Genomic DNA, 24731 nt, shown 5'->3' on the forward strand with positions numbered 1-24731 from the left:
GTTCCAGTTTGAATTCATCCTTCTTAAGCTATTTAAACTGCCATAGCACCACCGTGAGTAGTACAATCTTTATTATATTGAGCCTCACAACACCCTGTGAAGTAGAGAGCTGCCATTATCTCCATTTTACAGATGGGGAACTGAGGCATAGAGAAGCTAAGTGACTTGCCCAAGAAGTCTGAGGTGGATCTGGGACTTGAACTTTCTTTTCTGATGTCCCAGACTAATGTCCTGATCTCTAGAACATCCTTCCTCTCTTCTACTTCATGCTTGCAGCCTGCCACTGAGGCAGTTTAAGCTAATTTGCCACAGTGATCCACTGCATTGCAATAGGTAGTACAGTTCTCCACACCACAATCAATCTTTTACCCAGCAAGTTGTGGCACCAGTTTCATTTCAGATACGTATATGAAAGTATCTAAGCACCTCACAAATGCTGAACGTTTTATCCTGTGATGCAGGGAAATATTATTATCCCCATTTAATAGAGAGAAATTAAGTGACTTGTTCAAGGTCACACAGGAAGACAGTAGCAGATCATCAGTCCCTCCCACTCCCCCCCCACAGGTATCAGTCCCTCCCCCTCCCCCCAGTACTCAAGAACTATGGCATTTCCCGTACACTGCAAAGAAAACAAGAGCTACCTACCTAAAATGAGATCAACTCTATCTCCCTCTCCAACTACTGATCCATCTCATAAACATTAAGATCAGAAGGGACCATCATGAGCATCCTGCACATTGCAGGCCACAGAACCTCACCTACCCACTCCTGTAATAGGCCCCTAACTTCTGGCTGAGTTATTGAAGTCCTCAAATCATGGTTTAAAGACTTCCAAGTTACAGAGAATCCACCATTTACACTAGTTTAAACCTGCATGTGACCCAGGTCCCATGGGTCTCAGCCAGTCTGACCTAGAGGAGAATTCCTTCTTGACCCCAAATATGGCAATCAGTTAGGCCCTGAGCATGTTGGCAAGATTCACCAACCAGACACCTGGGAAAGAATTCTCTGTAGTAACTCAGAGCCCTACTCATCTAGTGCCCCGTCTCCAGGCGTTAGGAATTTTTGTTACCGGCTGTTGCCGATGGGCTACATGCTATCATAGGCGGTCCCATCATACCACCCCCTCCATAAACATAAGAAGCTCAGTCTTGAAGCCAGGTAGGTTTTTTGCCCATCTTCCCCCCCACCCCCGCTTGCTTAGAAGACTGTTCCCTTCTCCTCTAAACTCATTGAAAGCACAGTCTACAACCATCACCTTGAGTCCTGATCCTTCCATTCTGTACTTCATCTCCCATTCAGGGAATTAGGGGTGCTTTTATCATCACATGTCTAACTTGGGGTTAGGTGCTGCATGTTAGGCAGCTACGTTTAAAAAAAATGGTCCATCTTTTTAATGAGTTTTAACTCCCCTTTAAGACCAGGGGGAGGCCTTTCCGATTGAGGGCTGTCTCAGATTCATAAGGTACTAAAGCTGGGAACCCAGAAATAAAGAAAATGGGTGCTGTTTGGATTCATCTATCTGGAACCGATCAAAAGAAAACATGCCTTAAGCAGTGCACGCTGATGCCTCATATTCCATTAAACATGCATGTGCAACTTCAGTTTATTCAAAGATCTGAAACAGAACTCACTCGGGTGCTCAGGGTCAGTATGTGTTTGTTTGTTTGTATATTATTTTACATTTAAAGGTTCTTTCATATTCCCTGGCCCATGGTATTTTGATGAACTCTTTAAGAACTATTCTGTAATTGCAGTATAACTCTCAATGGCCTTTACAGGTATTATGTGTACGAATCTTCCATGTATGTGATGGAAGAATAGATCCTTTTGTTTCTCTGCACCTAAAATTGTAGTCATCAGATTCCTAAATTACCTGTTGAAAGCTTGAATTCTCCTTCTCTTTCAAAACCCCAAACTGTGCTCACAAATATAGGGTTTTGTGGGTGTGCTGTTTGCATCATTCTCTGTATAGTTGGCCCTTAGAATAGGAATTATTATTATAGAATTATTATTATTATTTATTATTATAAAATTATGAATTATTTTTGGGATGTTCTCTGGCCTGTGTTATATAAGAGGATAACACTACATAATCACAGTGGTCCCTTCTGGGCTTGGAATCTGACTCTGTGATTACAAGTTTTGTTTCCTTTAACTTTTGTGTCTGTAGTTTGAAGTGCTAACACAGTACTACCACAGGAGTTCTCAGTCCTGTATTGCTGTGTAACTAGCAAGCACAAGCCTTCAGAGAATCAGGTAGTATCTTAGAGTAGCTTCCTCTGCTCAGAAAGAAACTTCACTATTGTGTGTTCGGCAAAGCAGCAAAATCTGTGTTAAATCAAAGGAAAGTGGCCCAGCGATCTCTGGTTCTTTTTCTCAGCATTCTCTGTAACCCCTCCTTGGATATATTATTGCGTGTGTCTTGACAGCTCAAACCAATTTGCTCCTCTTTCCCAAGTCTGAGAATTAGAGAAACAGTATCCATAGCAGGTAATTTTTCTCTTCATTTAGTCCCATAAAAAAATCCCTTGTCATTTTCCATAGTGCTTTCTTTTTGTCAATGTCTCACTATGGTCCAGTGACTCCTTGGGTTTTCAGCCACTGTCAGCACATTACAGTTATGACAGGATGTCAATAGAATTGTATAAAAAGGTGATTCCTCTATAGGTTCTGTCTCAGAGTTGTTATATCAGTTACAGAGAAGCCAAACCACCTAATATTCTGCGGACAGGATTCTACCTTAACTAGTTCTGAGACCTGTCTTGTAATCTCAGAATCATCCACCATCAGTTTGACAGCAATCTGATTACTACACTGTTTTACCTACTCAGTTATTCACTCACAAGAATGTCCATGGGCTAGCATCATGTTAGTGACTGGCTTTGGGGCATTGTGGCTTTTTTCACCTATGTGTGTCTGCTGAATGCATAGGTAGAGAACGGTGAGAGGAATAACTGACATAGGCACAAAAAAGCCCAATTATTCTTGTAGCACGAAGGCTTCAATTTGTCCTGTTTGCACTGATGTGAAGAAAGCAGGCTTTGACTGAAAAATCAGCTTAAGTGAAATTGTGTAACATGGAGGAGTAAGATTCACACAGGTGCTTTTCTGCAGATATGAGGTTTATGCTTGATGCAGTAGCTTACAGATATGTGTTACATATATGCACGATGAGCAAACTTTACATGAAGCCCTATCCAAAGCCCATTGGAGACAACAGGAGTCTTTCCATTCATTTAGGTAAGTTTTGGATCCGGCCTGTGGTTCTAAGCGGTTTGGTTAAGCATCCGGATGTTGAGAGATGTGTATCTGAAACCTATCAGAATCTTGATCCTGCGGAATTGAGTTGGAGATGCCACACAAATAGCCACTACTGCAATTTCTAGCACTTGTGGTTCCAATCGCAGGTAGAAAGCCCTTGAGAACAGCTTTCTCATGGGGTTGCAGCATTCCTGTTTCCAGCCCTGGCTGGAGATTGAAGGTTAAAAGGCCTCTTCCCTGAACATTTCAGAATCTAAATAACTATCTGGTTTGAATTTGGTTCTAGATGTTGGCAAAGATTCAAAAAGATTCTCATTTTTTTCCAAAATGGGTTCTCCTGATTCTAACACTCTGGGTCAGATCCTCAGCTGGCTTCAAAGGAGCAGCACTGATTTGCACCAGTTGAGGATCTGACTTTTTATCTGCATATAATGTAACTATGTATGTAACCTAGTCTTGTTTCTCTTACCTTCTGTATATAAGACCCCAATACTGCAGCTATTGAAACCACTAATCCCACCTGACTTCTGCTTGAGTTTGTAGGGCCATGGAGTGACTAGCAGTGGTTAGATTCTTTACTATACCCGCTAGCCCAGTTTTATATGTACTTAATGCATTCCTCTGAGGGATTTGTTTATGTCATAGTTTCCTGCCAACATCTAATGCCACATCTTGTTTACAACTTCTATTTTCTGTGGCATAAGGAGGATGCTGAATTTTGAAAAATTAAAAAAATGTTACAGAGCATTGCCAAATGCATGAGCAATTTTACGTTTGTAGACAGCTTTTACACACTGTTGATTGCATTTTAATGTAAAGTAGCATACATTTGTGTTCTGGTGATGGATTCTGATCAGCATCCAACACTGAGTATGAGAGATATGAATGTTGCAGATGTGGGAAAATAAAAGTTTTATTAAAGAAAACAAGAGCGGAACAAGATCTTTTATTATGATGATGGAATTGTAGTTTCTGTCCTCTTAAATTATTGCTGTTTCAGGCACACTCTTCATCACATTCTGATTCTCTCACTTTTGTATGATGCTTTTTCTCAAGAAGCACCTTGGAATCAGATCCTAGCTAAAGCATTTCTTTTATTTGTGTCCAGGCTTAAAAGCTTTTGAACCTGTACAAACAGACCTCAATAAGATAGTGCCATCTTGATTACTGCTAATTGCCTAACAGTTCTAGATACCTGTTTAGTAATCCAGCAAGACCTTATTACCCTTTATGTGAATAAATATGTTAAATTTTAGTACTCATGACAATGAGATATAGATGTTGGTCAAATCCCCTCTGTAGCACAGGTAGATCATTTTCAAGCTGTCTCCACACAGTTTTGCAACGGCGTATCACTCCTGATCAGTGGCAACCCCTGCTATTCCAGCCTTCTCCGCCTCGCTCTCAAATCTGCTAAAGCACCTCAATTTTGACTTTCAGAGCCTTCTGCTATTCCATGTCTGGCTGCGACATATTTTTGCCAATGAGTCTTAATCTTGACCTACAGCAGCCCTTGTTATTCTAGTCCTGGCCCTCTTCATAGCTAATCTCACAACTCTTCTGAATTGTACCAAGTTTTGCAAGATGGATTAACCTCTTTTAGGCACTAGGATGAGATCCTCAAATTTATGTTTACTTGCAAGCTAAACTGGCTTTGACCCCAACTCTGCTATGTTGTAACAGCAGACAGCAACTGACCCCTGCCACCCCCAACATTTTTTCTTTATTTGCGTTATATGAAGTGCCCCTGAAATACAGATCAAGACCTTACCATAAATATAGAGAAATCTTTCCAATTTTCTCCAGAGTATAACATTCGATACAAATATGTCTGACATGTTGTTTACACCATTTCTTTCCAGCTCTTTGTGTGTTCGGTTGTATTTCTTATTTGCTCTTGAGAACTAGCAACACGTGCACAACACAGGAAACTAAATGAAAGTGCAAGGCTATCTCTAAACCCTAATCCTAAATTCCCAGGTTTATGTAGTGAGAAGTTGTTGCCAAGCACAGTTTATATTTTTTGCTTTTGTCAGGCTGAGCTGCTTAAGATGAAACAACAAGCTCTGGAGACCAAACACTTTATTGAAAAACAGGAAGCAGAAGAGAGAAAACTCCTGAAAATTATTGCTGAGGCTGATGCCGAGAGGCTGAGGCAGAAGAAGGAATTAGACCAGGTAAGAAGGTCTAATTGAGAAGGAGCCTCTCCTTCTTGATTGCCATTCCAACCCACAGAAACAATCCTTTGTTCCATGTCTTCCCCCCACCCACTTTTTAAGGAACGGATCTTCAGCTGGGGTAAATTGATGGTGCTCCATTGAAATCAACCTGTTACGGTATTGATGTCAACAGACGACTTCAGTTTACATTACCCAGGGTCTGACCTTACACTGTGGGGAGATATAGGTACTTAACAAGCTTTCACTCACTGATAATGAAATAACATTTTGATTGAACTGCTCTTGACTGATGAAGATACAGGCCCTGATGTTTTATGACTGACAGCTTAATATCTTGCCTTGTTCTGCATCCCTAGGTTATCAGCGAGAGAGACATCCTGGGGTCGCAGCTTGTTCGGCGCAATGATGAATTAGCTCTGCTTTATGAAAAGATCAAAATCCAGCAGTCTATCCTAAACAAGGGGGAGACTCAATACCGGCAGAGAATGGAAGACATTCGACTCCTCAAGCTGGAGATCAAGAAACTTCGGCGGGAGAAGGGAATACTTTGCAAGAGCGTGGCTAATGTGGAGGAACTCAGGTAGAAAGGCAGAATGAATCAATTTCACTAGTGGCTGCAGCCATGACATTACATTTGAGACACACGAGGAAGCTTGTTTTCACACATGGTAAAGATTTGTAATGACAAACAAGGTACTCCAAAGGAGAGATTGCTTTATCTGACCTCAGACACTAACTAGTTTAAATTAATAAACCAGTTGATCAGTAATTAGAAAAAATAGGGAGAAAGAAGAAAAAAAAGATGCCTAGACCCAAAAGAAGCCATATCCAAAATTCACCTTGGACTTGTGAGTTACTAGTGACATTACAAGCTTGAGAGACAGCAGGAGAAAAGGTGTTCACAGTCTGATGAGCTACTTAGTAGTGTCCAGGGCCCGCATTAGTGGAACTGCTTTTTATTAAGCAATCCGTAGAGGAAGGAGAACATTTGACATATTTATAACAAACTCCCATATGTTTTCAGCGTTCCATCCTGCTAGATTTATATGTGAGTCTGACCGGTGAGAAAGATTTAGTTAAATTTTCATTGAAGGTTGTGTTTCTTTAAAAGCGCAGTTTTATAGCCCAGGCTGATTTATCTTCTCCTACTTTGACTTAAAGTTTTCCTTCTCTTTTTTACCCTTACTATACTTGAGGCATATTCTTTCCTGGTGGGAAAACATTGTCATTTGCTGTACAATCACTGGGGGACTTGTAAAGAAACAGAGCTGAGTTTCCAGCAGGTAACTATGTCTCAAAGCCCAGAGATGGAGGGTATGGTACTGCCTGCATTCACACTAATTTTGGTATAACCCTTTTGGGTGAGATTCTCAGCTGGGGAAATAAGGCCTACTTCCATTGATTTCTATGGGGCTATGCTGATTTACCCCAGCTGAGGTGCTGGCCCATTGACTGCAGTCGAGTTCTGCCAATTTTGGAGAAACAGGCCCAGGATTTTAACAACTGTGGCTCACATTCACTGACTGCAAACAAAGGCAGGGTTTGAGCCTGCTGTTCAAATGCATTGGACTGGAAGACTGTTCCTGTATTGAAATGCAAGGAATGTATTGAAGTATAGGGTGATGCCTGCCATCACAGGTGGATCAATTCTTGCTAACTACAGCAGCAAGCCTACACTTTAATGAACTCCCAAACCATGACTAAAACTGCCAGCTGAAGGAGTCCTTTTATCATTTGTACAACTAATTAGATTTAACCCAGTTTCGCCATAAGCATTCTTGGCTTGCCAATGGGAGATGCCTTTTTCACTTTCCCTCACTCCATCCAAACCTACACACGAGACCCTGCGTCTTCAGGATCTTCCAAAGAGCCAGCCAAATTCAACCAAGGATTATGGCAGTTTCAGAGGTGGACATCTGCTGGAGGAGGGTGAAGTGGGAAGGCAAAGCAGCCATTACCTTCCCTTTGCTGGGTGGTGGGGAGTTGCAGGTGCCCAGCACAGCAATGGCTCTGACCAAGGATGTGGTATAGGCAGGGTTGCTGGAGAACATGCTGATTCAGCATGTGCCTATGACAGTCTTAATTGCCAAGGTTCTTAGGGGAGTGCCCTGTGAATATTAAATCAGCCCCTGCTTAGTGGTGAATGACTTCTGGAGCATGTGGGTGAGGTCAGAAAGGGGAAGTGTAAACTCTTCTTTGAGTGTTTGCACCTCTGTTCCACTTAGACGTGTGCAACAGCTGCAATATGGATAAGTAACTGTCTTTTACACCTCCTCATGTCAGCTACGGTGAATCTGGGCCGATGTGTATTAAACTGTTCTGTGAAGTGAGAATCACACAATAAAGGCTACAACTGCACCATTGTTAGGAGGAGAAATTATATGATTAGTTTTAAATGAAGATATTAAAGTCAAGGAGGCTTTACTATTGCATGCGATAGAAGGGGATAGGTGATAATAACATGTCCACTGTACAGGCCCACCAGACTTTTACCCTCTACTTAACTCCTGCTCCCAATTTGCTGGTCTAGAATGCAGTTTGAAACTAGCGGTGAATGACTTGATGTCTACCCCACAGGCGGGGTGGGTTGGGGTGACGTGACAAAGCCCAAATGAATTGGGGTGACAAACTGCCTGACCTGCTTACAGCTGCCCTGTATATTTAGAGTTCTGTGTTGTGGAAGTACCAGGGACATGTTTATTTTAGCGTATGTGTGTGTGTAACAGTGTCACTATGTTCTGAGCCCTTCAAGGACATGTAGTGAGAGACTATGACCAAGAACCAAACTTGGATTTCCTGCAGTGTAGTGACCACTAGGCTGGACCATAATTATCTGTTTTCTTAACCAGACTGAGATGCTCCCTCTGATAATTCATTCCTCAAAACAGTTTGAAGTGTGGCCTTTAGCAAATACCGTGGACCATGTGTGATCCCTGTGGGATGAAATGCTGTAGTCAGAACCAAGTTATTAGGCTCAGTGCAGGGGTAACTGGGTAAAATTCTATGGCTTGTGTTAAGCAGGAAGTCAGACTAGAGGATCTAATGATCCTTTCTAGCCTCAAATCTGTGAAATAGCTAGAAAAATTCCAGGCAGTGAGATCTATTAAATTGAGAAACAGTGAGAAGTAGTGAAAAGCCCTTGCTTGAGTCATTAAGACTAGATAAAGCAATAGAAAATATATCATGGGGGTACAACCGTGCAGTGGGATGGGAAGGATGATTGGCTGACCACATGAGTCTCTTCCATTGCTAATGATCCTGCATGTAAGGGAATGAAGAGTTAATGCTAATGCAGATGTCTGATTTCTTCATGAAAGTTCATGGTGTCTTTTTTGTCCTGAACTTAAGGCAGGAGGTTTATCACATGCAGAAGGAGCTACTGAAGGAACGGACTCGATGCAGAGCCCTAGAGGAAGAGCTGGAGAACCCCATGAATGTTCACAGATGGAGAAAATTGGAGGTACATTTTAGCATAACATTATCACAAGCACCAAAAAGGCATTTTTCCAAATCAACAGCATAGCACAAGTCATATTTTGTTTAATGTTATGCAAATTGGCATTTAGAGGGGCAGGCAGAGTGAAATTTCCATAGTCCCAGTGGTGGTTAACTGCTGAATGGCTTCTTCACACAATGCAATCAGTGTTATTTTTGTGTAGCTTCTGTAATGTACAATCGTAAAAGGCTTTGCTAAAGAGGATAGGGAGGTCTTGAGTTGAGATTCAAAGGGAAATGATTCATTAGAAGGGAGAGATTGTTCAAAGAAGAGAAGACAAGGCCCTAGTGAAGGTGTGACCCTCTCTTCACTCAGTATGGAATGTTGTGTGGGACAGAAATGAGAAGGGCTAGGATTAGAGTAGTGGAACAGGGAGTGGGTCGATCTGAGGTCAGAGAGGTAAGCAGTCGGTGAGGGGAAGAACAGGCAACCAAATAAATAATGGTGAGTTTCCAGTGCAAACCACTGTGGTTAACATGATGTAAATGTTTATATATGCAGCAAGTCCAAATTTTCACATTATCCAACCCTACCAAATGAAGACAAAAAAGCCCAACCTGTTAAGCACAAACCAAATATATGAGCTCAGTTGACACCACTGGATATTTCTCAGATTACCTCAGAGCCAGCTGAGATCTCTTTTGCATATGGCTGGTCTCTGATCTGATGCCAAGGGTTGCTTAGCTGCCCTAGTAAATGAGTGATAACATGCTATTCCCCAAAGAAATGCATCTGAAGATTTTGGCTGTGCTGACTAATACGATAGTTAATTTCTGATCTTTCAGCACTGAGTTTAAAGCTTCGCAATGTGCTGACCTTTTCTCCTGGAATGGAGATAAAATACAGGATGCTGAAATGCACCGAGGAGATCTAAGCACAATCTCCAGCAGCTCCAGATAAAAATGGGAAATCATGCCATTCAAAAAATCAGGTGGTAGGAGACTGGATATTTCAGGGGACTGATAATGGGAGATGAAGCCTTTCAATTCTATGTCATTGGTTTGGATCTGGAACAGTGAAAGGTCAGCAGATGTTAACAACCATATGAAATGATTTTGATGAGGTCTTGATCCAATTCCTTATGAACAAACATCCCCCATGACAAAAGATACCAGTACAGTTGTCATGAATTAGCACCCGGTTTGGCAGTGGTCTAAGAAGGGCCTATGAGTGAATGGTTCCTGGGGCCTGAACTCCCTTTATTATTCCTTAAAAACTGATCTGAAGAATGGCCATACTGCATCAGACCAATGGTCCATCTAGCCCCGTATCCTATCTTCCGACAGTGGCCAGTGCCAGGTGCTTCAGAGGGAATGAACAGAACAGGCAATCATTAGGTGATACCTCCCCTGTCATCCACTCCTAGGCCTGGTCTACACTACGAATTCATTTCGAATTTAGCAGCGTTAAACCGAATTAACGCTGCACCCATCCACACAACGAAGCCCTTTATTTTGATATCAAGGGCTCTTAATACCGATATCTGAACTCCTCGTCGACGAGGGGAGTAGCACTGAAATCAGTATTGCCATTTTGGATTAGGGTTAATGTGGCCACAATTCGACGGTATTGGCCTCCGGGAGCTATCCCACAGTGCACCATTGTGACAGCTCTGGACAGCAATCTGAACTCGGATGCACTGGCCAAGTAGACAGGAAAAACCCTGCAAATTTTTGAATTTCATTTCCTGTTTGCCCAGCGTGGAGCGCCGATCAGCACAGGTGACCATGCAGCCCCAGAATCAAAAAAGAGCTCCAGCATGGACCATATGGGAGATACTGAATCTGATCTCTGTATGGAGAGATGAATCTGTTCTATCAGAACTCCGTTCCAATAGACAAAATGCCAAAACATTTGAAAAAATCTCCAAGGCTATGATGGACAGGGGCCACAATAGGGACTCGACACAGTGCTGCGTGAAACTTAAGGAGTTGAGACAAGCATACCAGAAAGCCAAAGCATGAAATGGATGCTCACGGAGGGAGGGGTGACTGACAACTGTAGCTATTCCACAGTTCTTGCACTCTCTGAAAACCATTTGAATTCTTGGCTGAGCTCCCAAAGCCTGAAGGGTCAAAAACATTGTCGCAGGTGGTTCAGGGTATATGTTGTCAGCCCCCACCCCCCGCCTCTTGAAACCAAAGGGAAAAAAATTATTTCTCGCCTTTTTTCAATGTCACTGTATGTCTACTGGATGCTGCTGGCAGACGCGGTGCTGCAGCGCTACACAGCAGCATCCCCTTGCCTTGCCTTGCAGACGGCAGACGGTATCATATGACTGATATCCGTCATTGTCGTCCCGTGAGTGCTTCCGGCTGGCCTTGGTGAGGTCGGCTGGGGGTGCCTGGGCAAAAATGGGAATGACTCCAGGTCATTCTCTTCTTTGGTTTTGTCTCCTGGAGATTCACTCCTTCCTGGAATATCATAGCAGCTGGAGGCTGCCCTCCCCTCCCCCCTTTAATCTCTGCTCGCAGAGGCAATAAAATCAATGTTGTTCCTTATTCCTGCATTCTTTATTACTTCATCACACAAATGGGGGGATAACTGCCACGGTAGCCCACGAGGGGTGGAGAAGGAGGGAAGTAACGAGTACGGTTTTTGCAGGGGCACCCCCTAGAATGGCATGCAGTTCATCATTTTTGTGGGATGTCTGGGGCTCTGACCCGGAGCGTCCGTTTGCCTCTCTGGTTCTTTAGTAGGCTTGCCTGATATTCTGGGCAGGACTGACTCTCCCTTTAGACAAAACTTAAAGAAGAGAATTCCCATTTTTGTCCATACGCCCCTGGCCGACCTCACCAAGGCCGGCCAGGAGCACTCATGACAACAGCAGACGGTACAGTATGACTGGTGACCATCATTGTCAACTTGCAAGGCAGCAGACGGTACAGTAGAGCTGGTAACCGTCTTTGCTAACTTGCAAAGGCAAGGGGATGCTGCTGTGTAGCACTGCAGTACTGTGTCTGTTAGCAGTATCCACTAGACATATGGTGACAGTGAAAAAAGGCTGAATGAGCTGCACGGTTGCCGTGCTATGGCGTCTGCTCGGGCAATCCAGGGAAAAGGGCGCGAAATGATTGCCTGCTGTTGCTTTCACGGAGGGAAGATTGTCTGATGACATTTACCCAGAATCACCTGTGACACTGTTTTTGCCCCATCATGCATTGGGATCTCTACCCAGAATTCCAATGGGCGGGGGAAACTGCGGGAACTATGGGATAGCTACCGACAGTGCAATGCTCCGGAAATCTACACTAGCCTCGGTATATGGATGCACACTGCCGAATTAATGTGCTTAGTGTGGCTGCGTGCACTACACTTTATACAATCTGTTTCCAAAAATCGGTTTCTGTAAAATCGAAATAATCCCGTAGTCCAGACATACCCCTAGCTTCTGGAAAACAGAGATTAGGGACACTCAGAGCATGGTGGGCAGGGATGCAACTGGGCGGAGATACATGAGTGCAAGGAGAAGGGAAAAATGTGTACAAAGCTTGTTCTTCTTTTTCCTGTGCTGCACACATTCAGCGGCTGGAGAACTCCAGTATAGTGGCTGCCTCCTTTATAAGCACTAGATTCAGTTTAAAAATGGGATGCCATATATAGGGGAGTTTTAGAGACTCAGAATAGTTATATAGGGGGAAGGTCCTCCCGGATCTCCACTCCCAAAGACAATGTTGTAATGTCCCTCCCTCTGATTCAAGAGGACAGAATTCACTCCCTCAGGAGCTCCTCTTTGTCTGAGTTCTTATATGCATCCATCAGCATGGTTTCTGAATGCCTGTGCTGCTCCATGTATGTCAGTAATGGCTTCTGCTAAAAATGAAGTACTAATCTCCTCCTCCTTCCTCCCCTTCAGCCCCAGGACAAGCTGCATGTGCAGATACTCCAGCCTTGTCTGTTTGGGATTAGGCTGCTGGGATGCCCCATCACAATTTTAAGTTTGAGAGGGACTCTCCAGGTTGGTGGTCATAAACATTGGCCTGCCATGGCAGATCTCCCATACTGAGAGGCTTACCTTCACAAGGATTGCTTGTATGTATGCTCTTTTCAATCAGTTCATGCTGCTACTGGAGTAAAAGAGGAACCCAGACACTCATATTCATTCAGTCATATTGGTATACAATAAGGACACAAGAAGCATAGACTGCTAGGTATAGGCTGTGTAGCTTTACTTTAAAAATAATATTCTTCTTTAATAGGCCAGTGACCCGAGTACCTATGAATTGATACAGAAGATACACACGCTACAGAAACGGCTCATCAGTAAGACAGAAGAAGTGGTTGAGAAAGAATTGCTTCTTCAGGTACTGTAGCATCATGTCTGTCTTCAGTATCTCAGCATAGCATATTTTTTGTACCTTGCGTATGCAGCCTCCATAGGTATGCTCCCAATATTGTTATTAGGATGCCTTTCCTCTGAATTGTGGAGTATCGGGGGTAGCTGTGTTAGTCTGTATCCACAAAAACAGCAAGGAGTCTGGTGGCACCTTAAAGACTAACAGATTTATTTGGGCATAAGCTTTCATGGGTAAAAAACCTCACTTCACTTGCTTATGCCCAAATAAATCTGTTACTCTTTAAGCTGCCACCAGACTCCTTGTTTTTCTGAATTGTGGAGTTTGCTTGTTCTCCTGCATTTCCCTTAGCTAGTGGTAGGTGGCAGCACTCACACACAAATAGAGAACAAATAGCACCTGATTAGTTGATTTTCATACCCCAGTCACTGATATCTGGATGACTCTGACAAATTAAAAAAAAAAAGGTTTGATTTATTTTATTTGGACACCAAAAACCAAACTAAATAAAAATGAAATCAAACAGGTATTTTCTTCAGCATCCTGGTAATGACAGGCATGATTAAAAGGACTAAAAAATGCCTGGCCAAAGAAATTATGTTTACTTGAAAGCTGATCTATTGATTTATAGGCAGTCATCATCCCAATAGCAGAATTCCTTACTAAATTACCACAACATCACCGAACCTACACAAAGACTGAAATGGTGCTAGAGGGGAAGATGGGGTAAGTCCCCTTTCAATATTGGTTCTTCCTGCCAACATAGATGGAGAATCTCCCTCTGACTCAGTTGATATGGGGCAGGAGATCCTCCAGCCCCCAACTAAAGGGATCAAGAAGAAGAGAGGCTGTTGTATTGCTGCATATGAGGGGGTTACTTTACCAGTGTTTTTGCACCTTTGCAAATAGAGCACCCCTACTGGGGATAAAGAGAAGGACCAGACCTCGGCTGAGGTTTAAGACTGTAGGAAACAAACAGCAACTAAGTTCCTTACCATGGAGCCTTTTTCTTCTCTCTCCTTGGCCTTGCTTATTGAGTTTGCTCTGCAGCTGATGTGTGCAGCAAGAGTACAGAACACACCTATCCCAAAAGGTGCTACCATACATGTTTCAGTCTGAATAAAGCCCCTTGTGTTTAAAGATATTTGACATTTTTCCACCTTTAGTTATTGTTCCAAACTGCCCTGGTCTCCCTAGAACTGCTCTGCCATGGCAGGAAGAAATGAAGCTTTTGTTGATTCCTATCACCAACAGAATCTTTTTGTAATGCTACTGTGGGTGGAAGGTGATAACATGGAAATAAATGGGTCCCTTTATGCTAAAGCTGTAAACGCTATGGGCAGACTCGCCACTTCCAAATAGAGGTTATTTTTTTATGGGTTTTTTGTTGCATGCAGGTCAGGTTTTTTCTGGGCCCTTGGGGGAGAGTGAGAATTCTTGATGTTTTGCTGTTTTGCTATTAATCTCTGGAATGCTCTAACCGGAGACAGTAGTAAATTGGTGGAGCTATGGTGCTGGTTCAAAGAACCACACTGCTTTTTGTGTACTAGCGATATGTTGAACACAGTGAGTGCTCTGGAGGACAGGGTCAAAATTCAAAATGATCTGGACAAATTGGAGAAATGGTCTGAGGTAAACAGGATGAAGTTCAATAAAGATAAATGCAAAGTGCTCCACTTAGGAAGGAACAATCAGTTTCACACATACAGAATGGGAAGAGACTGTCTAGGAAGGAGTATGGCAGAAAGAGATCTAGGGGTCATAGTGGACCACAAGCTTAATATGAGTGAACAGTGTGATACTGTTGCAAAAAAAGCAAACGTGATTCTGGGATGCATTAACAGGTGTGTTGTAAACAAGACACGAGAAGTCATTCTTCCGCTTTACTCTGCGCTGGTTAGGCCTCAACTGGAGTATTGTGTCCAGTTCTGGGCACCGCATTTCAAGAAAGATGTGGAGAAATTGGAGAGGGTCCAGAGAAGAGCAACAAGAATGATTAAAGGTCTTGAGAACATGACCTATGAAGGAAGGCTGAAGGAATTGGGTTTATTTAGTTTGGAAAAGAGAAGACTGAGAGGGGACCTGATATCAGTTTTCAGGTATCTAAAAGGGTGTCATCAGGAGGAGGGAGAAAACTTGTTCACCTTAGCCTCCAATGATAGAACAAGAAGCAATGGGCTTAAACTGCAGCAAGGGAGATTTAGGTTGGACATTAGGAAAAAGTTCCTAACTGTCAGGGTAGTTAAACACTGGAATAGATTGCCTAGGGAAGTTGTGGAATCTCCATCGCTGGAGATATTTAAGAGTAGGTTAGATAAATGTCTATTAGGGATGGTCTAGACAGTATTTGGTCCTGCCATGAGGGCAGGGGACTGGACTCGATGACCTCTCGAGGTCCCTTCCAGTCCTAGAGTCTATGAGTCTATGAGTTTTGTGAATGTTCTCAGATTTCTGGGTATGTATGCTGGGTGCTTTGGATGTGTTTAAATCAACACAACAATCCTCGGGCAGAGATGGAATACTGGCAGAAATATATATATATAAATCTGCGGGTCAAAGGTGGTGACAGCACTCCAGAAGATCCTTACTGACACCTGGGACAATGAAGAAATGCCACAAGACTTCAAAGTTATTCCTTTAAAAAAAAAAAAAAGGCAGCAAAATGATCTGTGGTAACTACCGTGGGATAGCTCTCCTATCTGTTGCTGTAAAAATCTTTGCTTGTGTCCTCCTGAACTGACTGATTTCATCTGTCTCAGAACCTGAAATACCTGAGACTCAGTGTGGATTCAGACCTGGTCATAGCACCATAGACATGATTTGTAGTATCAGGCAAGTACAAGAAAAATGTATCGAACAAAACATGGATCTGTTTAGTGTCTTCACTGATCTGACAAAAGCATTTGATATAATCAATAGAGAAGGATCATGGACAATCCTCAGCAAACTTGGTTGCCCACCAAAACTGGTAAAGATCATTCATTTATTTCATGAGGGGATGCAAAGTCGGGTACTTTTTAAATGGAGATCTCATTGACTCCTTTCCCATTTCAAATGGAGTCAAACAAGGCTGTGTCTTTGCCCCTGTACTGTTCAACCTCTTCTTCACCCAAATTCTCAACCATGCTACAACTAGGCTGAACAGAGGCATATACATCAGATATAGACACAATAGCTCAATCTTCATTCTTATGAGGCTTAAAGCAAAAACAGAAGTAACAGAACTACTAATAAGAGAAGCACTCTTTGCAGATGATTGTGCCCTCCTAGCACACACAGAAGGAGATCTCCAGTGCATCGTAGATCACTTCGCTGAAGCATCCAAATTGTTTGGCCTTACAATCAACCTAGAGAAAACGGTGGTGTTGCATCAATCATTTTCACCACTCCATGTCATATCCCTTAGCATATCCATTAGTGGAGTCCAACTAAAGCAAGTTGACAGTTTTACCTATCTCGGCAGCAATATCTCTAATGATGGATCTCTTGATAAAGAGATCACAAACAGGATACAGAAAGCTTCTCAGTCATTAGGAAAACTACGTAAAGTGCGGAAATCCCACAACAGTAGCCCTCTCCACAAAAACAAAACTTTATCATGCTTTTGTGCTCACATCTCTCCTCTGCGGCTGAGAGACCTGGACACCATACAAATAGCATATCAAACAACTAGAGGCCTTCCATATACGGTCTTTGCATGCCATTATGGGGTTCAAAATTACCAACCTGGAGGTTCTCCAAAAGTCAAATGCCACAAGCATCCAGGCCATGCTGATAAAAGCCCAACTATGCTGGGTTGGACATGTCATTAGGATGCCTGAGTTTTGTGAATGTTCTCAGATTTCTGGGTATGTATGCTGGGTGCTTTGGATGTGTTTAAATCAACACAACAATCCTCGGGCAGAGATAGAATACTGGCAGAAATATATATATATAAATCTGCGGGTCAAAGGTGGTGACAGCACTCCAGAAGATCCTTACTGACACCTGGGACAATGAAGAAATGCCACAAGACTTCAAAGTTATTCCTTTAAAAAAAAAAAAAGGCAGCAAAATGATCTGTGGTAACTACCGTGGGATAGCTCTCCTATCTGTTGCTGTAAAAATCTTTGCTTGTGTCCTCCTGAACTGACTGATTTCATCTGTCTCAGAACCTGAAATACCTGAACATTTTCTATGGCAAACATTTTCTATGGCAAATTGGCACAAGGACACCAGAATCAAGGCCACCCGCAGAAAGCACTACAAGGACAGCATCAAGAACAGCACACACTTTGGTGCAGTAAAACCGGATGATCTTGAGAAGGCTGCGTTAAATAGATCAGCAGGGCAGCACAAAGCACTCAGAACTTTCCAAGCCTTTGAAGAAGACAGAAATAATCGATTGTTAGCTGCCAGGGATAAGCGTCATACCCCTGCTATAGCTACCAAGACGCTCACCAATGACTTTGTCTGCCCAATATGCTGATGAGAATGCGCGTCATGCTTTGCAATTCAGAATCACTCCAGGATCAACAAAAAGAGAGAACATGAAAACGTCATTGTCGATCTGATGGACTACACACACAAATCAACACATACGAACAAAAATGGACTGGTATGGAGGGAGCTTTGTGGCATTGAGCACAGTGTAAGAAATTGGTATTTGGAAACATCCCTTTTTTCTGGAACTGGTTGGGCCCTCTACTCTCAGTTACATGCAAAGTTTGGAGAGTGTTCATTTTAGCATATTCTCACAGCAGAACCACAACAGTTGCACAAGAAAAATAAATGCTACCTGTATCATACAAACTCCAGCTCTGCCTTCCATCCATGACTCCAGTCCTTTTTGTGTGTGTGTGTGTGTGAATACTATTTAAAAAATCACACAAAGCACTGAGTGGAGACGATTTTTTAGTATCAGATGGGCATATTGATCAGAATATTCTTGATTAAAAAACAATGAATATAGACCTATGTAGAAAGCTACGCTACATACGCTTCAGATTTGCTCCTGCATGCATTTGGTCATATCCACTTACTTTAGCCTCTAAAATATATTTTCATTACTTTTTACTCCTGTTAGATCTGCAGAAACAATGCAACTATGAGAGAGTGTGCTACATTCCATTCTGGCTTACACGTTTCAAATGGAGAATCTTTCTTGCTGGTGATATGTGAGCCAGTAAGAAACCAGCTTGACTCTCAGATTCCAGACTATCTGTAACCAAAACCAGCCTTTTTAACTTGCCATCTGAGTAGATTTGCTCTGTAAATCAACCACTGAGAGGTAATAAATATGAAGCACCACATTGCCATTTTTAGAGCCATTTTTCAAAGAAGAAATTACACTTTAAGTGACAAATAGAAAAATGCCTCTGTGTGTGTTAAATTATTAACTCCTTTCCTCTTTTCGTCTTCCACATAACCTGCAGCTACCTCACCTTGGGCTGTAATTCATCAGATCTCACATGCCAGGCAGGGAGGAGCTGCATGAGGTCTTGAATGGTAGACTTTTAAAGAAAACACAAGTGTTGATGGAAATAACATTGATGATTCGGTAGGTGGTATTTCTCCTTGTGACTCAGTGCTCCAGCTAGGGCTACTGTGCTGATGAAGAACACTGTCTTAAAATCAGATACAAAATCAAAGTCAGGACCATTTAAAGATCCCATGCCACTTTCACCGTGAATAAGATCTGGTATCTGAGGTTTAGCTGACTTCCACTTTTGAATCATTCCCTTCTATTCACCTACAGTCCTCTTGCAGTTTCAACAAGACATTATTCTTCAGTTGTGTCTTAAACTACCATTTATGGTATTGCTGTGTTCTGTGAAAAATGCTGCTGCCTGTCATCCCAGAGATTTCAGTGGTGGGTGAAAGTCTTTGTGAACATATGTACTGTAGTATATAAAATGCTTTGGATCCTTCAGGGCAAAAGGTGCTTTCTAGCTATAAGATCTTATTATTGCAGCAGAGATGCTCCAGAGAGTGAATCATAAATAATGATTTAAAAAGTATTTGCCCATTTTGTTTATGAGGTGAGTTCTTCACATGTATGGCATTTAATTACATAATGAACAGTAATGTGTCGTAAATGCACAAAGTAACTAAATTACCTTGTTGGGATTATGATTAGTGTGGCTTTAGGAAAAAGTCCCATTAAAAGTGAATTATGTGCTGCCATATTTGTTTAAAATCTAGTTCTGTCTCTTCAAAGTGAACTCGTTCTTTAATTTGATTTTATGTCTGACTGGCTAAAATCTGGTTTATTTTTACTACAGGCCTCTGAGTTTATTACAGTGGGAAGGTTCACGTTATGTCTCAGTTGTCACTTATCTTCTCTAAAGATTGGTCATCAGCATAATGGGGCATATGCAGTATAGGGACATTTTCAGCCAGGAATTGAAAGGATGCTTGATTGCCTCCTGCTAGCAAAAATAAAATCCTACCATTTAGTCTCATTTAAACTTAGCATATCGTAGTGACAGTACAATTCTGCTACATTTTTTTTAATGTTCAGCAACAATTGAAGACCAGGACTGGGGAATTAGGATCTGCAAGATTGGGAGCACCCTGAACATCCACACCTTGCTGGCTTGGACTGCATCATATTGGCCCAAATCCTCAGCTGGTACAAATCAGCATAGTTCTGTTGAAGTCATTACTTGGGAAAAGATGGCTGGCTTGCTTGGTAACCTGGAACTTGAAAAGCTGGGTTTTAATTCCCTGTTCCCCTACTACAGACTTTCTGTGTGACCTTGGGCAAGTCACTGAGTTTTTCTGTGCCTCAGTTTTCCAAGGGAATTATAGCATACATCATGGGGATGTAGTGAGGATAAATACATTAAAGATTGTGAGGTGCTCAGACACTATTGTCATAAACAGATAGCTAAGGGTTAATATCTCTTTCACCTGGAAAAAAAAGTAACCTGAAGCACCTGACCAGAGGACCAATCAGGAAACCGGATTTTTTCAACTCTGGGTGGAGGGAAGTTTGTGTCTGAGTTCTTTGTCTTCTGCCTGAATCTCTCTCAGCTAGAGAAGGATTTTTCTATTTCCTGCTTTTCTAATCTTCTGTTTCCAAGTTGTGAGTAGAAATAATGGTTTTTTTCTTTTGTATTTACATGTCTATAGTTGCTGGAGTGCTTTAAATTGTATTCTTTTTAAATAAGGCTGTTTATTCATATTTCTTTTAAGCAATTGACCCTGTATTTGTCACCTTAATACAAAGAGACCAGTTTTATGTATTTTTCTTTCTTTTTTATATAAAGCTTTCTTTTAAGACCTGTTGGAGTTTTTTCTTTAGTGAGGAACTCCAGGGAATTGAGTCTGCAGCTCACCAGGGAATTGGTGGGAGGAAGAAGTCAGGGGAGACCTGTGTGTGTTAGATGTACTAGCCTGACTTTGCATTCCCTCTGTGTGAAGAGGGAAGTGCTTTTGTTTCCAGGACTGGAATTAGAGAGGGTGGACTCCCTCTGTTTAGATTCACGGAGCTTGTGTCTGTGTATCTCTCCAGGAACACCTGGGGGGGGGGGGAAGGGAAAAGGTTTATTTCCCTTTGTTGTGAGACTCAAGGGATTTGGGTCTTGGGGTCCCCAGGGAAGGTTTTTGTGGGGACCAGAGTGCCCCAAAACACTCTAATTTTTTGGGTGGTGGCAGCAGTACCAGGTCCAAGCTGGTAACTAAGCTTGGAGGTTTTTATGCTAACCCCCATATTTTGGACGCTAAGGTCCAAATCTGGGACTAGGTTATTGACAAGTATAGTAATGGGGGTCAGGTAAGTACTGGAAATAGATGTATATTCTCTCTGCTAACTTGACAGTAGTTCTGTTCTGTTTAATTTTGGGTTCTTACACCATGCTCATCCCTGTGGTATCTGAGTAGGGATCTAACAAACTGTTCCTCAGAGGTTTGTTGAAATCACTGCTAATGCTGGTCCACAGAACACAGTGGTTTGGGACTATATGGTACAATGTGTGTTTAAGTTGTAACAGGAAACTAATGCTAGGCTACATCTACACTACGAGCTAGGGGTGTAATTCTGCTGCTCATGTACCTATCCTAATGCTAGCTCTCCTCAAGTTAGTGTGAGTATAAATAGCAGGGTAGCCGCAGAAGCATGCGTAGGACCAGCGGAGACACGGCTGAGTTGTGTTGAGTAAAAACCTACCTGAAACTGGTGGCTATATACTCACCTCCCTACCTCTGCTGCTGCTGCTACCATGTGACCACGATAACACTGCTGTTTACACCCATGCTAGCTTGATGAGGCCTAATGCTGGAGAATCACACCCCCAGCTCACAGTGGAGACATGGCCAGACTCACGTTTTTACACAGGCAGAAATCCCAATGAAGTCAATGCAAGTTTTGACTGAGTAAGGACTGAGTAAAAATGTCTAGGAGCTTCAGCATTTAGTTCTATGTATGATGTGAAATTGTTGGCCAGGCTGTTTATTATAAAATGGTCTTGATCCACTTATTTTAAAAATCCCAGCCATTTTTCTCAGCATGGTTCATGGGAGTCTAGTCCTCTCAAAAACCACTTATCCCACCAGCCTATCGTGCAGCCTGCTTCCGCTAGGTCCTTCATTGCTGTGGCGGTGCTTAATATGTATTGCATTGTTTTGAACATGACCTGGAAGATTCTTGTCAGTCACTCAGGAAAAAGGAGATGCTCATCAGAAGGGCCTGCTAGTGACCACCTATTCTGTCATGTTAGGGGTGTGTGTGTGTTTTGGTTTTCTTAAGGTCTGGTTCAGCTTCACTGTAGGTGACTATCTGTACACATTCATAGTGGCTGAGATTTACTTTGTGCTCTCAGAACTGGCATATGTATGCTTCGGTTGGCTTTAAGTGACTTCCTTATTTGTATAAAGGCAGTCCTTGGACTTACGACACAACTGGTTCCTTAAAATTGAGTCATGAGTCAAAACTCCGTAACTCGGAACCGCAGTTCATTCCATTGTGGGACCGAGCATCATAAAGTCAAAACCAATGTTTTAAGTCGAATCAGGGTATCAATTCAGAAACGTCGTAAATGCCGTTCATCATAAGTTGAATGTCATAAAGATGAGGGCTGCTTATATTTGTTAGAAACAACTTCATTTCTGAACGTACATGTTACATGGAAGGTAGATAGGTTTAGCTGGGGATTTTTTGACAGAAGATAATCTGTTTAGATAAAAATACCTGTAATTCACTTCAGGAAATTATTCATTATGTAATCCCTAATAATTTCTTTTAACCTATAGTAGTAGTCTTCCTAGATTCCAAAGCCAGAAGGAACCACTGTGATCTAGTCTGACCTTCTGCATAATATGGGCCAAAGAGTTCCCCGCAGATTATTCCTAGAGCAGATCTTTTATAAAAACATCCAATCTTGATTTTAAAATTGCCAGTGATGGACAGTCCACCATGCCCCTGGGTATATTGTTCCAGTGGCTAATTACCCTCATTGTTAATAATTTACACCTATTTCCAGTCTGAATTTGTCTAACTTCACCTTCCAGCAACTGAGTCATGTTATACTTTTTTCTACCTGCATATCACCACCTTGGACTTTTGATGACTTGCAGATCACCATCTCTCTATCTCCTTGCCTGCAGAGAGTCTTTAGTGTAGCTTGGACCAGTGTTTTGCACTCAGTGAAACTTACAGGCCCAGTTCAGCTACCAATGTGCCAAGCACAAAGAAAGGAAAATAGAAAGGATGTCGCAAGAAGGAGAGAACCTGAAAAAATGCTCCTGAAGGATGAGTCAATATCTGAAGTACCTACATGTGTTACTTTATATACTGCATTAGAGACCCCAGTTCAAGTCAGATCCATTGCAACAGGTGAAATTAATTTGACCGCAATAGCCCAGCAGGCTGCTATGCATCAAAACTTCCATATCGATAATTAGACATTTACTGTTGGTCTTTGGCTAGAAGTGTTCCAGAGCTGGAGTTCATGGGCTGTTATTTTTCATTTTAAGAAAGAATGGTGCTTGCTTTCTAGATCACTGGGACCTTGGCTAAGGCAATTCTGAATGTGTCTTTCAATACGCTGGCTGCTATGTGTACAACAGGAGGAACAAATTTCGTCACCACTACTAGTTCCCAATTGCAAAGCCAAAAGATAAACAATGTGCCTGATACTTCACTGTATGACTCTAGCTGTGCATCAGTGGGACTGCAATCCCCTTCCACCTGAAAAATTATCCTTACCTTGTACTGCTCCTTTATGATGCCCCCTTAAGGAGATTTTTTCATCCAAAAAATAAAAAGGAGGGATTTTTTTACATAGATTTTTATATGTCAGGTCCTAGTCTACTTCTGTTTCCTGGGGGACTTTGACATCCTCTGATCTAGAGAACTGGACTATAACATCACATCTGGAGGTTGAAGCCCATTGAGCAGCTCTTGCAGCCCCCAATTAAGGGGATGGCATGTTGAGTCTGGGGGTATGTCTACACTGTAAATTAACTGAAGCACAGGTAGGCATACCCATGCAAGCTTTAATTTAGCTAGTGTGGGTAACAATATGTGCAGATGTAGCAGAATGAGCTTCAGCACAGGTTAGCTGCCCTATTACAAGCTTGCTGGGGCCCCGAGCTATGTATTTGGATTGCTAGCCCACACTGAAGTCTGTGCCACTGCATCTTCACTGCTATCATTACCCGTGCTAACTAGATTAAAGGTAGTACAGGTATGCCGAGCCATGTTACAATCGGGCCTTCATTTGCAATGTAGACATTCCCTTAGGCCTTGTCTACACTTAAAAGGTTTGCCAGTATAGCTATTCTGCTATAGCTGTACCAGCAAATCCTCCTAGTGAAGTTTATATTGGCAAATGCATTTTTTTTTCCATCTCTGACACATTCCTTTTGTCTGAATATCTTATACCAGTTCCCCGAGCTAAACAAGCTATGCTGGCAAAAGGACTTTTTTTGCCAATATAACTGCATCTACACTATGGCTTCTGACAGCATAGCTATGTTGGCAAAAAAATCATACCCCTATCTGACATAGCTATGCTGGCAAAACTTTGAGTGTAGACAAGGCCTTAGGGTTGATCAAATGTTTCTAATATGAAAAACAAGCAGAAAAATACTCCCTCCGCCCCTTTGAAAAAAGCAGAGCGTTGAGGCTGTCTTTATGCAACATGAGGAGCCAGGAAAAAGAATGAGCACGTGGGGCCTAATTTTCAACTGCATGATTCCAGCTCTAAGCCAGTTGCGCAGATGTCAGTGGCGTTACACTAACGTACAGCTGGAGTAATACAGTGGAGTGTCAGACACATTATTTGTCTTGCCTTTGTAATTGGGAGCTAGAAGCAGCAAAGAAATCGCCCCCGCCCCCGCTATACACATAGCAGCCAGCGTGTTGAAAGACACATTCAGAATTGCCTTAGCCAAGGTTCCGGTGATCTAGATTTGGACTCAAAAGAGAGCACCATTCTTTCTTAATATGAAGAATAACTTCCCATGAATTCCAGCTCTGGAACACTTCTAGCCAAAGACCAACTGCAA

The 24731-nt window shown here is 42.3% G+C and overlaps 1 protein-coding gene across 2 annotated transcripts in view; it reads left to right on the plus strand.

Moving 5' to 3' along the window:
- The window catches only part of CFAP58 (cilia and flagella associated protein 58), a 105281-nt gene that overhangs the window by 35984 nt on the left and 44566 nt on the right, over positions 1–24731 (plus strand). For both annotated transcript variants that reach the window (XM_030569922.1, XM_030569923.1), the window contains exons 12-15: positions 5304–5444; positions 5804–6027; positions 8796–8907; positions 13143–13247. In XM_030569922.1, coding sequence (XP_030425782.1) covers positions 5304–5444; positions 5804–6027; positions 8796–8907; positions 13143–13247 — 582 coding nt within the window. The remainder of the gene's footprint in view (positions 1–5303; positions 5445–5803; positions 6028–8795; positions 8908–13142; positions 13248–24731) is intronic.

Source organism: Gopherus evgoodei, chromosome 7 (assembly GCF_007399415.2).
Source record: "Gopherus evgoodei ecotype Sinaloan lineage chromosome 7, rGopEvg1_v1.p, whole genome shotgun sequence".
Classification (NCBI taxonomy): domain Eukaryota; kingdom Metazoa; phylum Chordata; order Testudines; family Testudinidae; genus Gopherus; species Gopherus evgoodei.